Source organism: Papio anubis, chromosome 1 (genome assembly GCF_008728515.1).
Source record: "Papio anubis isolate 15944 chromosome 1, Panubis1.0, whole genome shotgun sequence".
NCBI lineage: Eukaryota > Metazoa > Chordata > Mammalia > Primates > Cercopithecidae > Papio > Papio anubis.
The window spans coordinates 98,743,721-98,759,742 of NC_044976.1; the positions used below are offsets into that span (position 1 = coordinate 98,743,721).

At 39.4% G+C, this 16,022-nt stretch overlaps 1 protein-coding gene across 2 annotated transcripts in view; it reads left to right on the forward strand.

The window, feature by feature from the left end:
• Positions 1–16,022, forward strand: part of MFSD14A (major facilitator superfamily domain containing 14A) — a 47,729-nt gene that overhangs the window by 8,377 nt on the left and 23,330 nt on the right. For both annotated transcript variants that reach the window (XM_003892255.2, XM_009213587.4), the window contains exons 2-3: positions 5,233–5,328; positions 14,976–15,038. In XM_003892255.2, the coding sequence (XP_003892304.1) occupies positions 5,233–5,328; positions 14,976–15,038 (159 nt within the window). The remainder of the gene's footprint in view (positions 1–5,232; positions 5,329–14,975; positions 15,039–16,022) is intronic.

Consider the following 16,022-nt stretch of genomic DNA (forward strand, 5'->3'; position numbering starts at 1 on the left):
GAGATGAGATCTTGCTATGTTGCCCAGGCTGGTCTCAAACTCCTGGCCTCAAGTATTCCTCCTGCCTCAGCCTCCCAAAGTGCTGGGATTACAGGTGTGAGCCACTATGCCTGTCCTGTTTCTTCTTTTTTTTAAACCTCCTTTTTCTTTTCAGCACACAGACTTTTTTAAAATGTGTACCACACTTTCTTTGTCCATTCATCCATTTATGGACACTTAGGTTGATTCCAGATCTTGGCTGTTTTGAATAGTGCTACAATAGACATGGGAGTACAGATACCTCTTGTTTATATTGATTTCCTTTCTTTTGGATACATAACCAGGAGTGGGATTGCTGGATCATATAGTAGTTCTATTTTTAGGTTTTTAAAGGAACCTCCATACTGTTCTCCATAGTTGCTGGGGATTTACATGCTCACCAACAGTGCATGAGAGGTCCCCTTTCTTTACGTCCTTGCCAGCATTTGTTATTGCCTGTCTTTTGGATATAAGCCATTTTGACTGGGATGAGATGATAGCTCATAATTTTGATTTGCGTTTGTTTGGTGCTCATTGATGGTTGAGCATTTTTTCATATACCTGTTGGTCATTTGTATGTCAATCTCTATTTAGGTCTTACACCCCTCTAAAAATCTATATATAGATTTTTGTTTTTATAGAACTTGTTTGAGCTCCGTATATATTCTGTTTATTAATCCCTTGTTACAGTGATAGTTTGCAAATATTTTCTCCCATTCTGTGGGTTGTCTCTTCGCTTTGTTGATCGTTTCCTTTGCTGTGCAGCTTTTTAACTTCGTGTGTTCCTCCTTGTGCCTCTTTGCTTTGGTGGCCCGTGCTTTTCAGGTATTAAGAAATCTAGGCTGGGTGCGGTGACTCACGCCTGTAATCCCAGCACTTTGGGAGGCTGAGGAGGGTGGATCACCTGAGGTCAGGAGTTTGAGACCAGCCTGGCCAACATGGTGAAACCCTGTCTCTACTAAAAATACAAAAATTAGCTGGGCGTGGTGGCAGGCACCTGTAATCCCAGTTACTTGGGAGGCTGAGGCAGGAGAATTGCTTGACCCCGCGAGGTGGAGGTTGCAGTGAGCTGAGATTGCACTACTGTACTCCAGCCTGGGTGACAGAGTGAGACTCTGGTGGAATATTTAGGGTTCTTCTAAGAAAAAAAAAAAAGAAAGAAAGAAAGAAAGAAAAAAAAACCATATATATATATATTTGTTCAGACTGATGTCCTAGAATGTATTCCCAGTGTTTTCTTCTAGTCATTTTGTGGTTTCAGGTCTTAGATTTAAGCCTTTAATCCATTTTGATTTGATTGTTGTATATCACAAGAGATAGGGGTATAATTTTATTCTTCTGTATATGGATATCCACTTTTCCCAGCACCATTTAAGAGACTGTCCTTTTCCCAATGTATATTTTGGTGCTGTTGTCAAAAATGAGTTGACTGTAAATACATGGATTTATTTCTGGGTTCTCTGTTGTGCTCTATTGTCTATGTATCTGTTTTTATGCCAGTACTGTGCTGTTTTGGTTACTATCACTTCATAGTATAATTTGAAGTGAAGTAATGTGATGCCTCCAGCCCTTTTTTTTTTTTTTTGGAGACAGTCTAGCTCTGCTGGCTAAGCTGGAGTGCAGTGGTGCAATCTTGGCTCACTGCAACCCCCACCTTCCTGGTTCAAGCGATTCTCCTGCCTCAGTCTGCCGAGTAACTGGGATTACACCACCATGCCTGGCTGATTTTTGTATTTTTAGTAGAGACGTGGTTTCACTCTGATGACCAGACTGGTCTCGAACTCCTGACCTCAGGTGATCCGCCCTCCTTGGCCTCCCACAGTGTTGGGATTATAGGCGTGAGCCACTGTGCCCGGCTTCCAGCCTTGCTCAGGATTATTTTGGCTGTTCTGACTCTTGTGGTTCCATATAAGTTTTAGGATTTAAAAGAAAAAATTCTGTGAGGAATGTCATTTGTAGTTTGATAGTAACTGCATCGAATCTGTAGATTGCTTTTGGTAGTATTAAAATTTTGACAGTATTGATTCTTCCAATTTATGAACGTGAAATATCTTCCCATTTGTGTGTGTGTCCTCTTCAATTCCTGTCGTCAATGTTCTGTAGTCTACATTATAGACATCTTTCACTTCTTTAAGTTTATTCTTAGGTATTTCATTTGTAGCTATTGTAAGTGGGATTACTTTCTTGATTTCTTTTTCAGATATTTGCTGTTGGCATATAGAGATGGTACTGATATTTGTGTCCTGCAACTTTAATGAATTTGCTTCCATTCTGATAGTTTTTGGTGGAATATTTAGGGTTCTCTCTATATAAAGTCATGTCATCTGCAAAGAGGGACAAGTTTGATTTCCTCTTTTCTAATTTGGATGCCTTTTATTTCTTACTCTTGCCTAATTGCTCTAGTTGGTTCTTTCCAGTCAAGAGTGAAGAAAGTGGGCATCTTTGTCTTGTTCCAGATCTTTGAGGAAAGGCTTTCAGGTTTTCCTTGTTCAGCATGATAGCTCTATGTCTGTCATATATGGCTTTTATCGTATTGATGTATGTTCCTTCTATACCATTTTTGAGAGTTTTTATCATGAGTCAATGTTGAATTTCAGTAAATGCTTTTTCACCATCAATTGAAATGATCATTTTTTTGGGCTTCATTCTTTTGAAATGATGTTATCACCTTGATAGATTTATGTATGTTGGACTATCCTTGCATACCTGGAAGAATCCCACTTGAACATAATGAATGATTTTTTTTGTTTTTAATTTTTTTGAGACAGAGTTTCGCTCTTGTTACCCAGTGCAATGGCGCAATCTTGGCTCACTGCAACTTCCACCTCCTGTGTTTAAGTGATTCTCCCACCTCAGCCTCCTGAGTAGCTGGGATTACAGGCATGCGCCACCACGCGTGGCTAATTTTGTATTTTTAGTGGAGACGGGGTTTCTCCACGTTGGTCAGGCTGGTCTCGAACTCCTGACCTCAGGCGATCTGCCCGCCTCGGCCTCCCAAAGTGCTGGGATTACAGGCGTGAGCTAGCGCGCCCGGCCGATGAATGACCTTTTTTTAAATCTCCTTCCTGAAGGAGGTTTGCTAGTATTTGTTGAGGATTTTTGCTTCAATGTTCATCAGAGATATTGTCCCATAGTTTATTTTGTTGTTCTCTATGCTAGTTTTAGGTAATTTTTCTCTTAAATAAACAAAGCATTTTCCTCCTAAAGTGCAAGAATGCTTATTGGAAAGAAAAGATATGGAAAATTCAGAATAGCATAGTAAACAATGTTGTATCACTTAAAATCATTACCCAGTATAAATTTTATTTACATTGAGGTCAGTTTGTATTGTTTTTCAGAGTTGAAATTATCTTACCTATACAATTTTATATCCTACTTTGATTTTTAAAAAATTAGCATGCTTTAAGCCCTGAGAAGTTATACCAAGCTTTCTGATACTGTCTGGGTATATGTGGTGATGAACATGGCAAGCAAAACAGGTTTAAAGCTTATCAAATCTGTGGCCAATTTTTTTTTTTTTCCCCCAGAGTCTCACTGTGTCACCCAGGCTGGGGTGCAGTGGTGCAGTGTCAACTCACTGCAACCTCTGCCTCCCAGGTTCAACCAATTCTCCTGCGTCAGCCTTTCTGAGTAGCTGGGATTATAGGCACACGCAACCACGCCCAGCTAATTTTTGTATTTTTAGTAAAGACGGGGTTTTGCCATGTTAGCCAGGCTGGTCTCGAACTCTTGACCTCAAGTAATCTGCCCCCCTCGGCCTCCCAAAGTGCTGGGATTACAGGCGTGAGCCACCATGCCTGGCCTCCTGTGGCCATTTTTTGACCTTGTATTACTGTGCTTGTTCCATTTGATACCTCCTCCTTCCTAAAACTGCTCCATTGTCATCTGTGACACTGTATTCTCTTCATTCTCCTGATGTTTTTCTCACTGTTCCTTTTATCTTCCTCTTTTCTTTATCAAAGAAGAAAAAACTTCATTCTTTTCCTCTGCCTGCTACTTAAAATGTTGGCGCTTCTTGGGATTCTGTCTCAGCTCACTGCTGTTTTCACATTTGACACTCCTGATAATCTCATCCACTCTGGTGGTTTCAGATATCACATTTGCTGCTAATTGTTTTAATCAGTGCTCAGAGACAATACAAATGTTTCAAGTAAAGAGGGCAGTTTTATAGATAGGACCTGAAGTAAAGCTGAGCCTCGTGGGGGAAAGTGCTGGGAAGCCACCAGCTTTAACTGCTAGACAACCAAGGTAAACACTTGGAAGTTGTTCTTGATTCTCTCTTCTGCTATTTATCAAGCTCCTCCTAATTTCAAATCCTGAATCCTTAATCCGTTCCCTTCCCTCCAGCATTCGTACTGTGCCACTGTTTTATGCCCTCATCTCTTGTTTGAGCTGATTCAAATAGCTTCCTTTTAGATGCATTTTGCTTCTCCATTTTATCCTTTAGGAAATCACCGGAGTCATTAATACTGAAGTGATTCTTAAGACATCTCTGGCAGCAGTATAAACTTAATTTTGTGTTTTCTTTCTCATGTATATCAAATCCCAAATCTCTTACATACTTTCCCTGGGTATTGTTCTGCTTTTGAGCCATGTTGATAACGTGTTTATATTTTTGCCACTTGCTTCATTTATGGTTTTTTTTTTTTTTGGTTACATCTTTGCCAGAATAATCTTAAAACTTACATCTGATTATGTTAGTCTTAATATCTTTTAGTGGCCCCCCATAGCCTTCAGAATTAAATATAGACTCCTTAGCATGGAAGCTGGTCTTTGAGTACCTGTAGCTCATCTTTCAGTACACCCAACAAGCAGCCCATGCACTGGTTGTACTGAACTCGGTACATGAGACCCATGAGACCCATAATGCCTCAAGCCTTGGAACCTTTGTACAAGCTGAGCCGTCTTTCCCACCCTATACCTCCGCCTGTCTAACTCTGTTGTGTCCTTTCAGACTTCCTCCTGGAAGTCTGATATTCCCATCTCCCGAGCTCCCTTTCACTCTCTGTGTTCCAGCTGAATACTGTGCTTATGCTAATGAATTTCGTTGTTGCCTTGTCCCTCTGACTTTGAAGCCAGAGGCAGTGAGTACAGATGTTTGACACAGTGCCCAGTACATATATGTTCTTAATATTTGTTGACTATTGCATCGTTGTTATTGTTAATAATTATAGAATGTGTTGTTAACTTTTTAAAAAATCTTGTTTTTTATAGCCTCAAGGAATAGGTTCTCCTAGTGTTTATCATGCGGTTATCGTCATCTTTTTGGAGTTTTTTGCTTGGGGACTATTGACAGCACCCACCTTGGTGGTAAGTAATCTTTTAAATTATTTAACACTGACTCCAAAATCTCTTTTGTTTCAGTTTTGGAGGAAAATGTGGCCCTTTTTCCTCTGCATGGTTAATTCTCCCACCGGTATTGTTCAGTATTCACCAGTATTTTACTGGTTGTCTTTTCCAACCGTTAACTCTCCCTTACCTTTTTTTTTGGTGGGGGAGGGAGGCAGTGGCGTGGAGGTGTGTGAATTTGGACTTGTCACTGGGCACGTTCAAGCAGAGGCCCTGTCGCTACTCTGAGTAAAATGGAAGAGATTCTTAAACTGACAGGTTTAGAAAAGATGGTGTCTGTGACCTGCATGACTCGGCATAATTACTTTGAGGTTCATTTATGCAGCTGTATTTTACAAAAACAAGTTTCTGTTCATGTGGGCTAAGTACCTAGAAGGGCTATTCTTTAATAGATCTAAGCTGATTTTACCCAAATTCTCCCAGGTTTGAAACCTTAGAAAAGACCTCCCTGCCAGACCAAACAACTCAGAAGATAGCCAGTTTTCTTATATTGGTGTAGATAAGGGGAATGGAATGAGGGAAGGACTATCTATGGTAAATATCTATACCATCTTGAAAGGAGTAATTAGGATATGCTCTATATATAGTTTACCAAATCTTAGAGGAATAGAGTTTTAAAGTAATATACTATGTTTTCATGAGATTGTTCATATTATACAAAAAACATTTTTATAAAAAAGGTTACTTAATAGAAAAGTTATGTAAGTAGATTGACCTAGTCTAAGAATATTTACAGTGCCTATTTCTTGATATATTTATTGACAGCTGCGTAATCGTTACTATCTACACATAAAATATTGATGTTTAACAGTTGCTCATGCCTGTGGTCCCAGCATTTTGGGAGGCTGGGCAGGGGCGGATCGCTCGAACTCAGCAGTTGAGACCAGCCTGGGCAACATGATGAAACCCTGTCTCTACAAAAAATGCTAAAATTAGTTGTGTGCGGTGGCATAGGTTTGTAGTTCTAGCTACTCGGGAGGCTAAGGTGGGAGAATCACTTGAGCCCAGGAGGCGGAGGTTGTAGTGACCCAATATCACGCCACTGCACTCCAAACTGGGCGACGGGAGTGAAACCTTGTCTCAAAAAAAAAAAAAAAAAAAAGTCGGCCACAGTGGCTCACGCCTGTAATCCCAGTACTTTGGGAAGTTGAGGTGGGCGGATCACAAGATCAAGAGATCGAGACCATCCTGGCCAACATGGTGAAACCCCAACATGGTGAAACCCCGTCTCTACTAAAAATACACAATTTAGCTGTGCATGGTGGTGCCGCCTGTTGTAAACCCAGGTACTTGGGAGGCTGAGGTAGGAGAATCTCTTGAACCCGGGAAGCGGAGGTTGCAGTGAGCAGAGATCGTGCCACTGCCCTCCAGCCTGGAGACAGAGTGAGACTCTGTCTCAAAAAAAAAAAAAAAAAAGTCATTTTGAATATATAGAGCATATTTATGAGTATTGCTATAAAAAAATCAAAGGGTGTTTTGGTTTTTTTTTTTTTTTAGTTTACTAATTTCAGATAGAAATCTTTAAAAAATTAATTTACACATTTCCTGGCTTCGTAATCCAAGTACAGTGATTTGGAACTTCCTCAGATGATGCAAGTTGGTTATGACATTCATAACTTCATTGAATTGTAATAGCCTGTTTGTTGTCAAGGGTTACTGAAGTGCTGTAATAACTTTGTGGACTCATGACTTTACATTAGCTTTCCTAGTGTGCCAGCATGCTTTTTATAAGTTGTCAATTTAACATATAAATCTGTCTGGTAGATCATCACTCCTACCATTTAAAGTACTTGAGCTTTGTAATAGTAAACAGTCCACGTGTATTTATGTTATGATGGATCCAGGCACAGTCCTTTAATGTATTCAAAGTGGACTATGTTAGGCATGGCCCTAACGTATTCCACTTTGAATACATTATCATTTTTAACCCTCACAACCACCTTATCAGTGAGATATTAGCCTCATAATACAGATGAGGAAGCCGGGGCTTAGAAAAGTTAAGCAATGTGATTGCTACTCTGACAGTAAGCTGCAGTGTTGGTATTTGCACCTAGGCTTCCTTGACTCCTCCAGTGGTCAGTCTTTTGGGGAATGCAGGTAGTAACTGGTTTGTACCGATGTTTTAGCTGGTTGAGGTTATGAGGCAGCCCAACCATTAGCTAAGTAGGGTGATCAAAATGTGGATGAGCTGTTAGCAAGCTGTGGAAAAAAGCATTTTGTGATGTTTCCATAATTTGTTATCAGTATTTCAAGTGTATATAGCTATTTTTAAAATTTGCTTCTCGTTTACATTTTTTTAGGTATGTCATCTTCTGTGTAATTTTGGTACATTTTTTTCTTAGTTGGACAAAGGGAGGCTATCTTTTTTAAGAACAAGGAAGGGGTCCCCTTAATTAGAAAGGCTTGTTTATTCATTTTTCATAGACTAATGTTGTGCTTAATATATTCCTTTTTTTTTTCTTGAGACGGAGTCTCGCTTTGTCACCAGGCTGGAGTGCAGAGGCACAATCTTGGCTTACTACAACCCCCGCCTCCCAGGTTCAAGCAATTCTCCTGCCTCAGCCTCCCTAGTAGCTGGGACTACAGGCACGTGCCACCATGCCCAGCTAATTTTTGTACTTTTAGTAGAGATGGGGTTTCACCATGTTGACCAGAATGGTCTCGATCTCTTAACCTCGTGATCTGCCCGCCTTGGCCTCCCGAAGTGCTGGCATTACAGGTGTGAGCCACTGTGCCTGGCCAATGTATTCTTATTTTCTTTAATTTTTCTGTGTTTTCTTATTTTATTGTATTTATTTATTTTGAGACAGAGTCTCACTCTGTTGCCCAGGCTGGAGTGCAGTGGTGCAACCTTGGCTCACTGCAACCTCCACCTCCCAGGTTCAAGCAATTCTCCTACCTTAGCCTCTTAAGTAGCTGGGACTGTAGGCACGTGCCACCATGCCAGGCTAATTTTTGTATTTTTAGTAGAGACGGGGTTTCACCACGTTGGCCAGGCTCGTCTTGAACTCCTGACCTCAGGTGATCCCCCTGCCTGGGCCTCCCAAAGTGCTGGGATTATAGGCGTGAGCCACCATGTCCAGCCTGGCGTATTTCCTTTTAGAAGTTACCCTGTTACATATTTAGTATATGTCACTAATTAAGAACAATGTATTAATTCAGTATGGGCTTTTAAAAAAGGTTTTACTCATTTCAAGGCTTTTTGCTTACAAATTTTGTTTTTTGTTGTTGTTGGCTTTGTTGGCAGCCTTTCTTTTGGGCTCCAGTATTCCTCCCACTCTTCCCCAGCATTGTGTATGAGAGGTGTGTAAAGAGGTGGGTTTCAGGGTAAAAGAAGGCTCTCCTCTTAAAAGTCTGTTAATCTTTAAACATTTCATTTCTGTTTTATGTGTTTTGAAACTGATTATAAATGGTGCATGCCACAAGAGTCAAAGTTTTTAACATTCATTTTAAAAGGAAATGAGGATGAAGACATAATTTGTATTTTAAGTCAGTATCTTTCATTTCCCTGTCCCTCCCTCAAAAGTTATAGTTTGTTTCAGCATTTCAGATTTCAAAGATATTCTTTAAAGTATTTTTTAAAATCAGATAACCAGTTTTAGACATATTAATTTTGAATGTCTGGCTTGGGATTTATGATAGCCTTAATTTCTTAATTTTTAAAACTAATGTGACATTTTAAGACAAAAAAAAAAAACTGTATGTTGCAATTATCTTTCACTTTTAAGCTCCTATAGAACAGTCAAAAAACAAAAGCTGTGTTTTATGGAAGACCTGCCGAGGGGAAGATGGTGAGCCTCTACCAACAAGGGGATTTAGCTAAAAAGAATTTTGTACTGACAAGTATTTTTAAAGATTGAAGTCTAACACTTTTGAGAGGATATGAATATATAGTTTGTCATAGTAGATGTTCTGTCAGAATCAGTGTTCATTGCTTGATTATGTAACATATTAGCTAAGTAATGAGAATGACAGTAGGTGTAAGGATCTGTAATGCCAAGGAGCGGATTTACCGTTTTTGTTTCTTTTTTTTTTTCATTGAGACGGAGTCTTAATCTCATCCAGGTTGGAGTGCAATGGCATGATCTCAGCTCACTGCAACCTCCGCCTCCAAGGTTCAAGAGATTCTCCTACCTCAGCCTCCCCAGTAGCTGGAATTACAGGTGCGCGTCACCACACCCAGCTAATTATTTTTTTTATTATTTTTTTTGAGACAGAGTCTCACTCTGTCGCCTAGGCTGGAATGCAGTGTCGCTGTCTTGGCTCACTGCAACCTTCGCTTCCCAGGTTCAAGCAGTTCTCTGGCTCAGCCTCCCAGGTAGGTGGGATTACAGGCACCTGCCACTATGCCTGGCTAATTTTTTTATTTTTGGTAGAGATAGGGTTTCACCATCTTGGTCAGGCTGGTCTTGCACTCCTTACCTTGTGATCCACCCACCTCGGCCCCCCAAAGTGCTGGGATTACAGGCGTGAGCCACCACCCCATCCAATTTTTTGTTTTTTAGTAGAGACGGGATTTCACCTTGTTGGCCAGGGTGGTCTCAAACTCCTGACCTCAAATGATCCTCCCGCCTCGGCCTCCCAAAGTGCTGGGATTACGGGCGTGAGCCACTGTGCCTGGCTGGCTTTACCCTTTTGACAGCCCTATGGCTCTGGAAATAATAGGCCAGTGTGTTTGATGATTCAAGCTGTTAGATGCACAGTCCATGTTACAGAACACTCAAAATCCACTAGCATCTCTTCTACCTAGATGGTTTCACGTCCTTGGCTACAGAAACAGCCCCAAAGCATTTAACATTTTAAGGATTATTTACTTTCAACATTTTTAAAGTTTAAAAAAAGTTAAGATCTATAAAATTTATTGGAAAAATGTTACATTTTCTCTGTTCACCTCTAAAGACCAGTGCTAAAGAATCCTGACATCAAAAATCTTTACAACATTTGAATTACTTGTTATATTTGTCTGTTAAAATTTTATTAGAAATTGTATGGCCCCAAAGGAGAAATTGCTTTGGAGAAGAAAGGTAGCAGAGGAACAGTTTGGAAGGGTTGGGGGTTGACTAGATAAAGAAAGGGAAGAAACATTCAAAATTGAAGGGACGTCATATATAAAATATGAATATTGGAAAGTATAGAATATTTCAGAAACAGCGAGGAGAACAGATTGATTGGAATGGAATATAGCTTGGCAAAGTGAATCATTAGCGATAAGATCTAGCATAGTATAAAACTTCTTATAGACGTTTATAATGTTCTTCTTTCTAACACCAAACCTGTTCTTCATACCTAGAAAGATTTGGCTTGCAGTAGGCCCTTTGTGATTATTGAAAGAAAAGCATAATACATTTGAGTCCCATAAAAAGTTTGAGATACTAGTTTAAGGAGTTTAAATCTTATCCTTTAGCACAAGGACTGGCAAAATATGGCTAGAGGACTAAATCTTTTTTGCACTTTTTTTTTTTATTTTGTAGTTGCTTCTGGTAGCTTTCTCTCTCTCTCTCTCTCTCTGTGTGTGTGTGTGTGTGTGTGTTTATATTCCTTTTCACAAGTATGTTAAATTGAACTTTTTCCTAATTGTCACTTAGCTACTTAGTTAATGCGTGCAGTGGAACTCTAAAAAGAACTAGGAGTTTCTCAAAGACCTCCCAATAATTCTTTTCAATTAGAGAGGGCATGCCATTTTTCCTTTTTTATTTTTAAATAACATGTTTTATTTTTGTGGGTACATAGTAGGGTATTATATTTATGGGGTACATGAGATATTTTGATACAGGCATACAGATGTAATAATTACACCAGGGTAAATGGGGTATCCATCATTTCAAGCATTTATTGTTTCTTTGTGTTGTAAACAGTCCAATTTTAGGTTTTGTTTTGTTTTGTTTTTTGTTTTTCTGAGACGGAGCCTTGCTCTGTCACCAGGCTGGAGTGCAATGGTGCAATCTTGGCTCACTGCAACCTCTGCCTTGTGGGTTCAAGTGATTCTTTTGTCTCAGCCTCCCAAGTAGCTGGGATTACAGGCATGAGCCACCACACCCAGCTAATTTTTGTATTTTTAGTAGAGATGGGGTTTCACCATGTTGGTCAGGATGGTCTCGATCTCTTGACCTTGTGATCCGCCCGCCTCAGCCTCCCAAGGTGCCAGGATTACAGGTGTGAACCACCACGCCTGGCCCAATTTTAGTTATTTTAAAATGTAGAGTAAATGATGGCTATAGTCAACCTGTTAGCCTATTAAGTACTAGATCTTGTTCTATTTTTTTGTGCCCACTAACCATCCCCTCCTTCCCCCATTACCCTTCCCAGCCTCTGGTAACCATCATTCTGCTCTATCATCATCAGTTCAATTGTTGTAATTTTTAGCTCTCACAAATAAGTGAGAACATGTAAAGTTTCTCTTTCTGTGCCTGGCTTATTTCTCTTAACATAATGACCTCCAGTTCCATCCATATTGTTGCAAATGACAGGATCTCATTCTTTTTCTGTGTGTATAAGTACCACATTTTCTTTATCCTTCCATTCATCTGTTAATGGACACTTAGATTGCTTCCAAACCTTAGCTATTAAGAATAGTGCTGCATACAGAAATTAGCCAGGCGTGGTAGTGCATGCTGTAATCCCAGTTACTCAGGAGGCTGAGGCAGGAGAATCACTTGGACCTGGGAGGCGGAGGTTGCAGTGAGCCGAGATAACGCCATCTCACTCCAGCCTGGGCGACAAGAGCGTAACTCCGTCTCAAACAAATAAAGAAATAGTGCTGCAGTAAACATAGGAGTACAGATATCTCTTTGACATACTGATTTCCTTTTTTTGAGGGTGGGCGGGGGGATATATACCTAGCAGTGAGATTGCTGGATCATATGGTAGCTCTATTTTTAGATTTTTTGAGGAACCTTCCAACTGTTTTCCATAGTGATTGTACTAATTTACATTCCCACCAACAGTGTACGAGTGTTCCCTTTTCTCCACATCCTTGCCTATCTTTTGGGTAAAAGCCATTTTTAACTGGGGTGAGATGATACTTCACTGTAGTTTTGATTTTCATTTCTCTGATGATCAGTGATGGTTGAGCATTTTTTCGTATACCTATTGGTCACTTGTATGTCTTCTTTTGAGAAATGTCTATTCAGTTCTTTTGCCCATTTTTAAAAATCAGATTATTAGATTCTTAGATTCTTTTCTGATAGAATTATTTGAGCCCCTTATATATTTTCGTTATTAATCCCTTGTCAGTTCATACAGCCAACAAACACATGAAAAAATGCTCATCATCACTGGCCATCAGAGAAATGCAAATCAAAACCACAATGAGATACCATCTCACACCAGTTAGAATGGCGATCATTCAAAAGTCAGGAAACAACAGGTGCTGGAGAGGATGTGGAGAAATAGGAACACTTTTACACTGTTGGTGGGATTGTAAACTAGTTCAACCATTATGGAAAACAGTATGGCGATTCCTCAAGGATCTAGAACTAGATGTACCATATGACCCAGCCATCCCATTACTGGGTATATACCCAAAGGATTATAAATTATGCTGCTATAAAGACACATGCACACGTATGTTTATTGCAGCACTATTCACAATAGCAAAGACTTGGAATCAACCCAAATGTCCATCAGTGACAGATTGGATTAAGAAAATGTGGCACATATACACCATGGAATACTATGCAGCCATAAAAAAGGATGAGTTTGTGTCCTTTGTAGGGACATGGATGCAGCTGGAATCCATCATTCTTAGCAAACTATCACAAGAACAGAAAACCAAACACCGCATGTTCTCACTCATAGGTGGGAACTGAACAATGAGATCACTTGAACTCAGGAAGGGGAACATCACACACCGGGGCCTATCATGGGGAGGGGGGAGGGGGGAGGGATTGCATTGGGAGTTATACCTGATGTAAATGACGAGTTGATGGGTGCAGCACACCAACAAGGCACAAGTATACATATGTAATAAACCTGCACGTTATGCACATGTACCCTACAACTTACAGTATAATAATAATAAATAAATTATTAAAAAAAAAAATCCCTTGTCAGATGGATAGTTTGCAGATATTTTCTCCTATACTGTGGGTTGTCTCTTCACTTTCTTGTTTGCTTTGCTGTGCAGCTTTAAACTTGATGTGATCCCATTTGTCCATTTTCACTTTGACTGCCTGTGATCGTGGAGTATTATCAAGAAATCTTTGCCCAGTCCAGGGTCCTGGAGATCACATACTATTTTTATAAATAAAATTTTATTGGAACACAGTCAAACCCATTCATTTACATACAGTCTAAGACTTTTTTCATTTCTTCCCTAAGACAGGGTATCGCTCTGTTGCTGAGGATGGAGTGCAGTGGCATGATCTTGGCTCACTGCAACCTTAGGCCTCCGGGTTTAAGTGATTCTCCTGCCTCAGCCTCCCGAGTAGCTGGGATTGCAGGCACCCGCCATCATGCCTGGCTAATTTTTGTATTTTTAGTAGAGATGAGGTTTCGCCATGTTGGCCAGGCTGGTCTTGAACTCCTACCTCAGGTGATCCATCTGCCTCTTCCTCCCAAAGTGTTGGGATTACAGGCGTGAGCCACCACACCTGGCCTCTAATTTTATTTTTACTTACAGTGAGCACATTTTTGTTAAATTTCTTGCTATTGTCAGAAGAAGAATCACTGAAGAAAGGGGAGCAACTCTGATCCCTCTAAAGGTTCTTCTTGCAACATGTCAGAAAGTATATTTAGCATAATGTTTCTTCTTAAAGGGAAGACCTTCCCTACCTTTCTTGTTACCCACATTCCCATTCTCTATTGTTTTTACTGAGAGATAGCATTGGATAATGGAAGCATTAGTTTCTAAGTCAAACAGGAACTCAGTTGCCTCATCTGTAAAGTGATAATATTATCTAATTCACAATGTTGGGATTAAATAAGAGTACATATAGGCTGTAAAAATGGTAGCTGCTGTTTATTTTTCCAATTGCCTGGAATTGCCTTTTCAGTCGACGCATTCCAATGGTTCTCTTGCTGCCCACTGCAAAAAAAACGATACCACATGATTTGAGAACAAGCCTTGGAAAGGATAGAATAACTTGTTATACATTTTCATAGGTTGGGATTTTTTTCTTATTTTATAGAATCTTTCTTGATCTACTTTGTGGCAATTAAAAATTCCTTATTAATTTTCCCAATCTCCTATCCTAGATAATATATCCATCTGAAAGAGAAATATAAGTCAATTATTTTGAGGAAGCATCATAGCATAGTGAGTAAAAGCATAGGCTTTCAAGTCTGATCTCCTAGGTTCAGTTTCAGCTTTGCCATTTACTTGCTGAATGTAGTCTTAGACAAGATGTTTAACCTCTGCATATCAGTTTTCTGATAGGGTTGTTATGAGGGATTAAATGAGATAATATATGTAAAGTGCCCAATTTAGTGCCCTGTGACATAGTAAGTACCGTATAAATAGATGATTATTAATGGTCATATGCATGTCATGCAAATCTGAATATGTAAAATAGATTGTAGTATGAAAGGATGTTCAAAAAGGTAAATATGGAAATTTTATTAAGACTGAAATATAGCATGTTATTTTTATTTTGGTTTTTTTTCTTTAGGTATTACATGAAACCTTCCCTAAACATACATTTCTGATGAATGGCTTAATTCAAGGAGTAAAGGTAGGATCAGTCATACATATATACACACACACACAGATGAACATACATAAATACTTATGTATCTGTAACTATGCCAATATATGTTTGTTTATTGATTAACAACTTAATTTTTATAATTAGATGGAGTATGTTGTGAGAGATATCTTAATACTTTCTAGACTTGAGTTTTAAATTCGATCTAACTACAGTATCGCCAATTGTGTAAAATAATAAACCACATCATAACAGATTCCCTGTTTTTATGTTGACATTTTAATTCCAGAGATCTCAATGATTTTGTAAGACTACAGATTGAAGAGGAAAAAAACTATACTCAAAACCCCCCATCAATACAAAACTGTATCAGTAGGGTAAAGAGTTAGTTATTATATGAATTCTTTGCTCTTTTTCTTTTTCTTTTTCTTTCTTTTTTTTTTTGGAGGCAGAGTCTCACACTGTCACCCAGGCTGGAGTGCAAGTGGCATGATCTCAGCTCACTGCAACCTCTCTACCTCCCAGGTTCAAGCGATTCTTCTGCCTCAGCCTCCTAAGTAGCTGGGACCACAGGCGTGTGCCACCACACCCAGCTAATTTTTTGTATTTTTAGTAGAGACAGGGTTTCACCATGTTGGCCAGGCTGGTCTCGAACTCCTGACCTAAGTGATCTACCCTTGACCTCACAAAGTGTTGAGATTATTGGTGCAGGCCACCATGCCCCGCTCAGATTCTTTACTCTTGATTCAGTTTGACAAACAAATTTTCTAAACAGATAATTAGTCTGTTGATACACACACACACACACGCGCGCGCGCGCGCACGGACATACATATGTATATATACATACATACACAGGAAATTAGCATATGGAATTGCTATTGTGGATTTATTGTGATTGAGAATTTATTAGAGCAGTTCGTATTTAATACCCACCTGGAGCCCTACAGATGATTTTAAACTGTCTTGGGAAATTTTAAAATTATGTGTAGATAAGCAATTCATTATTTA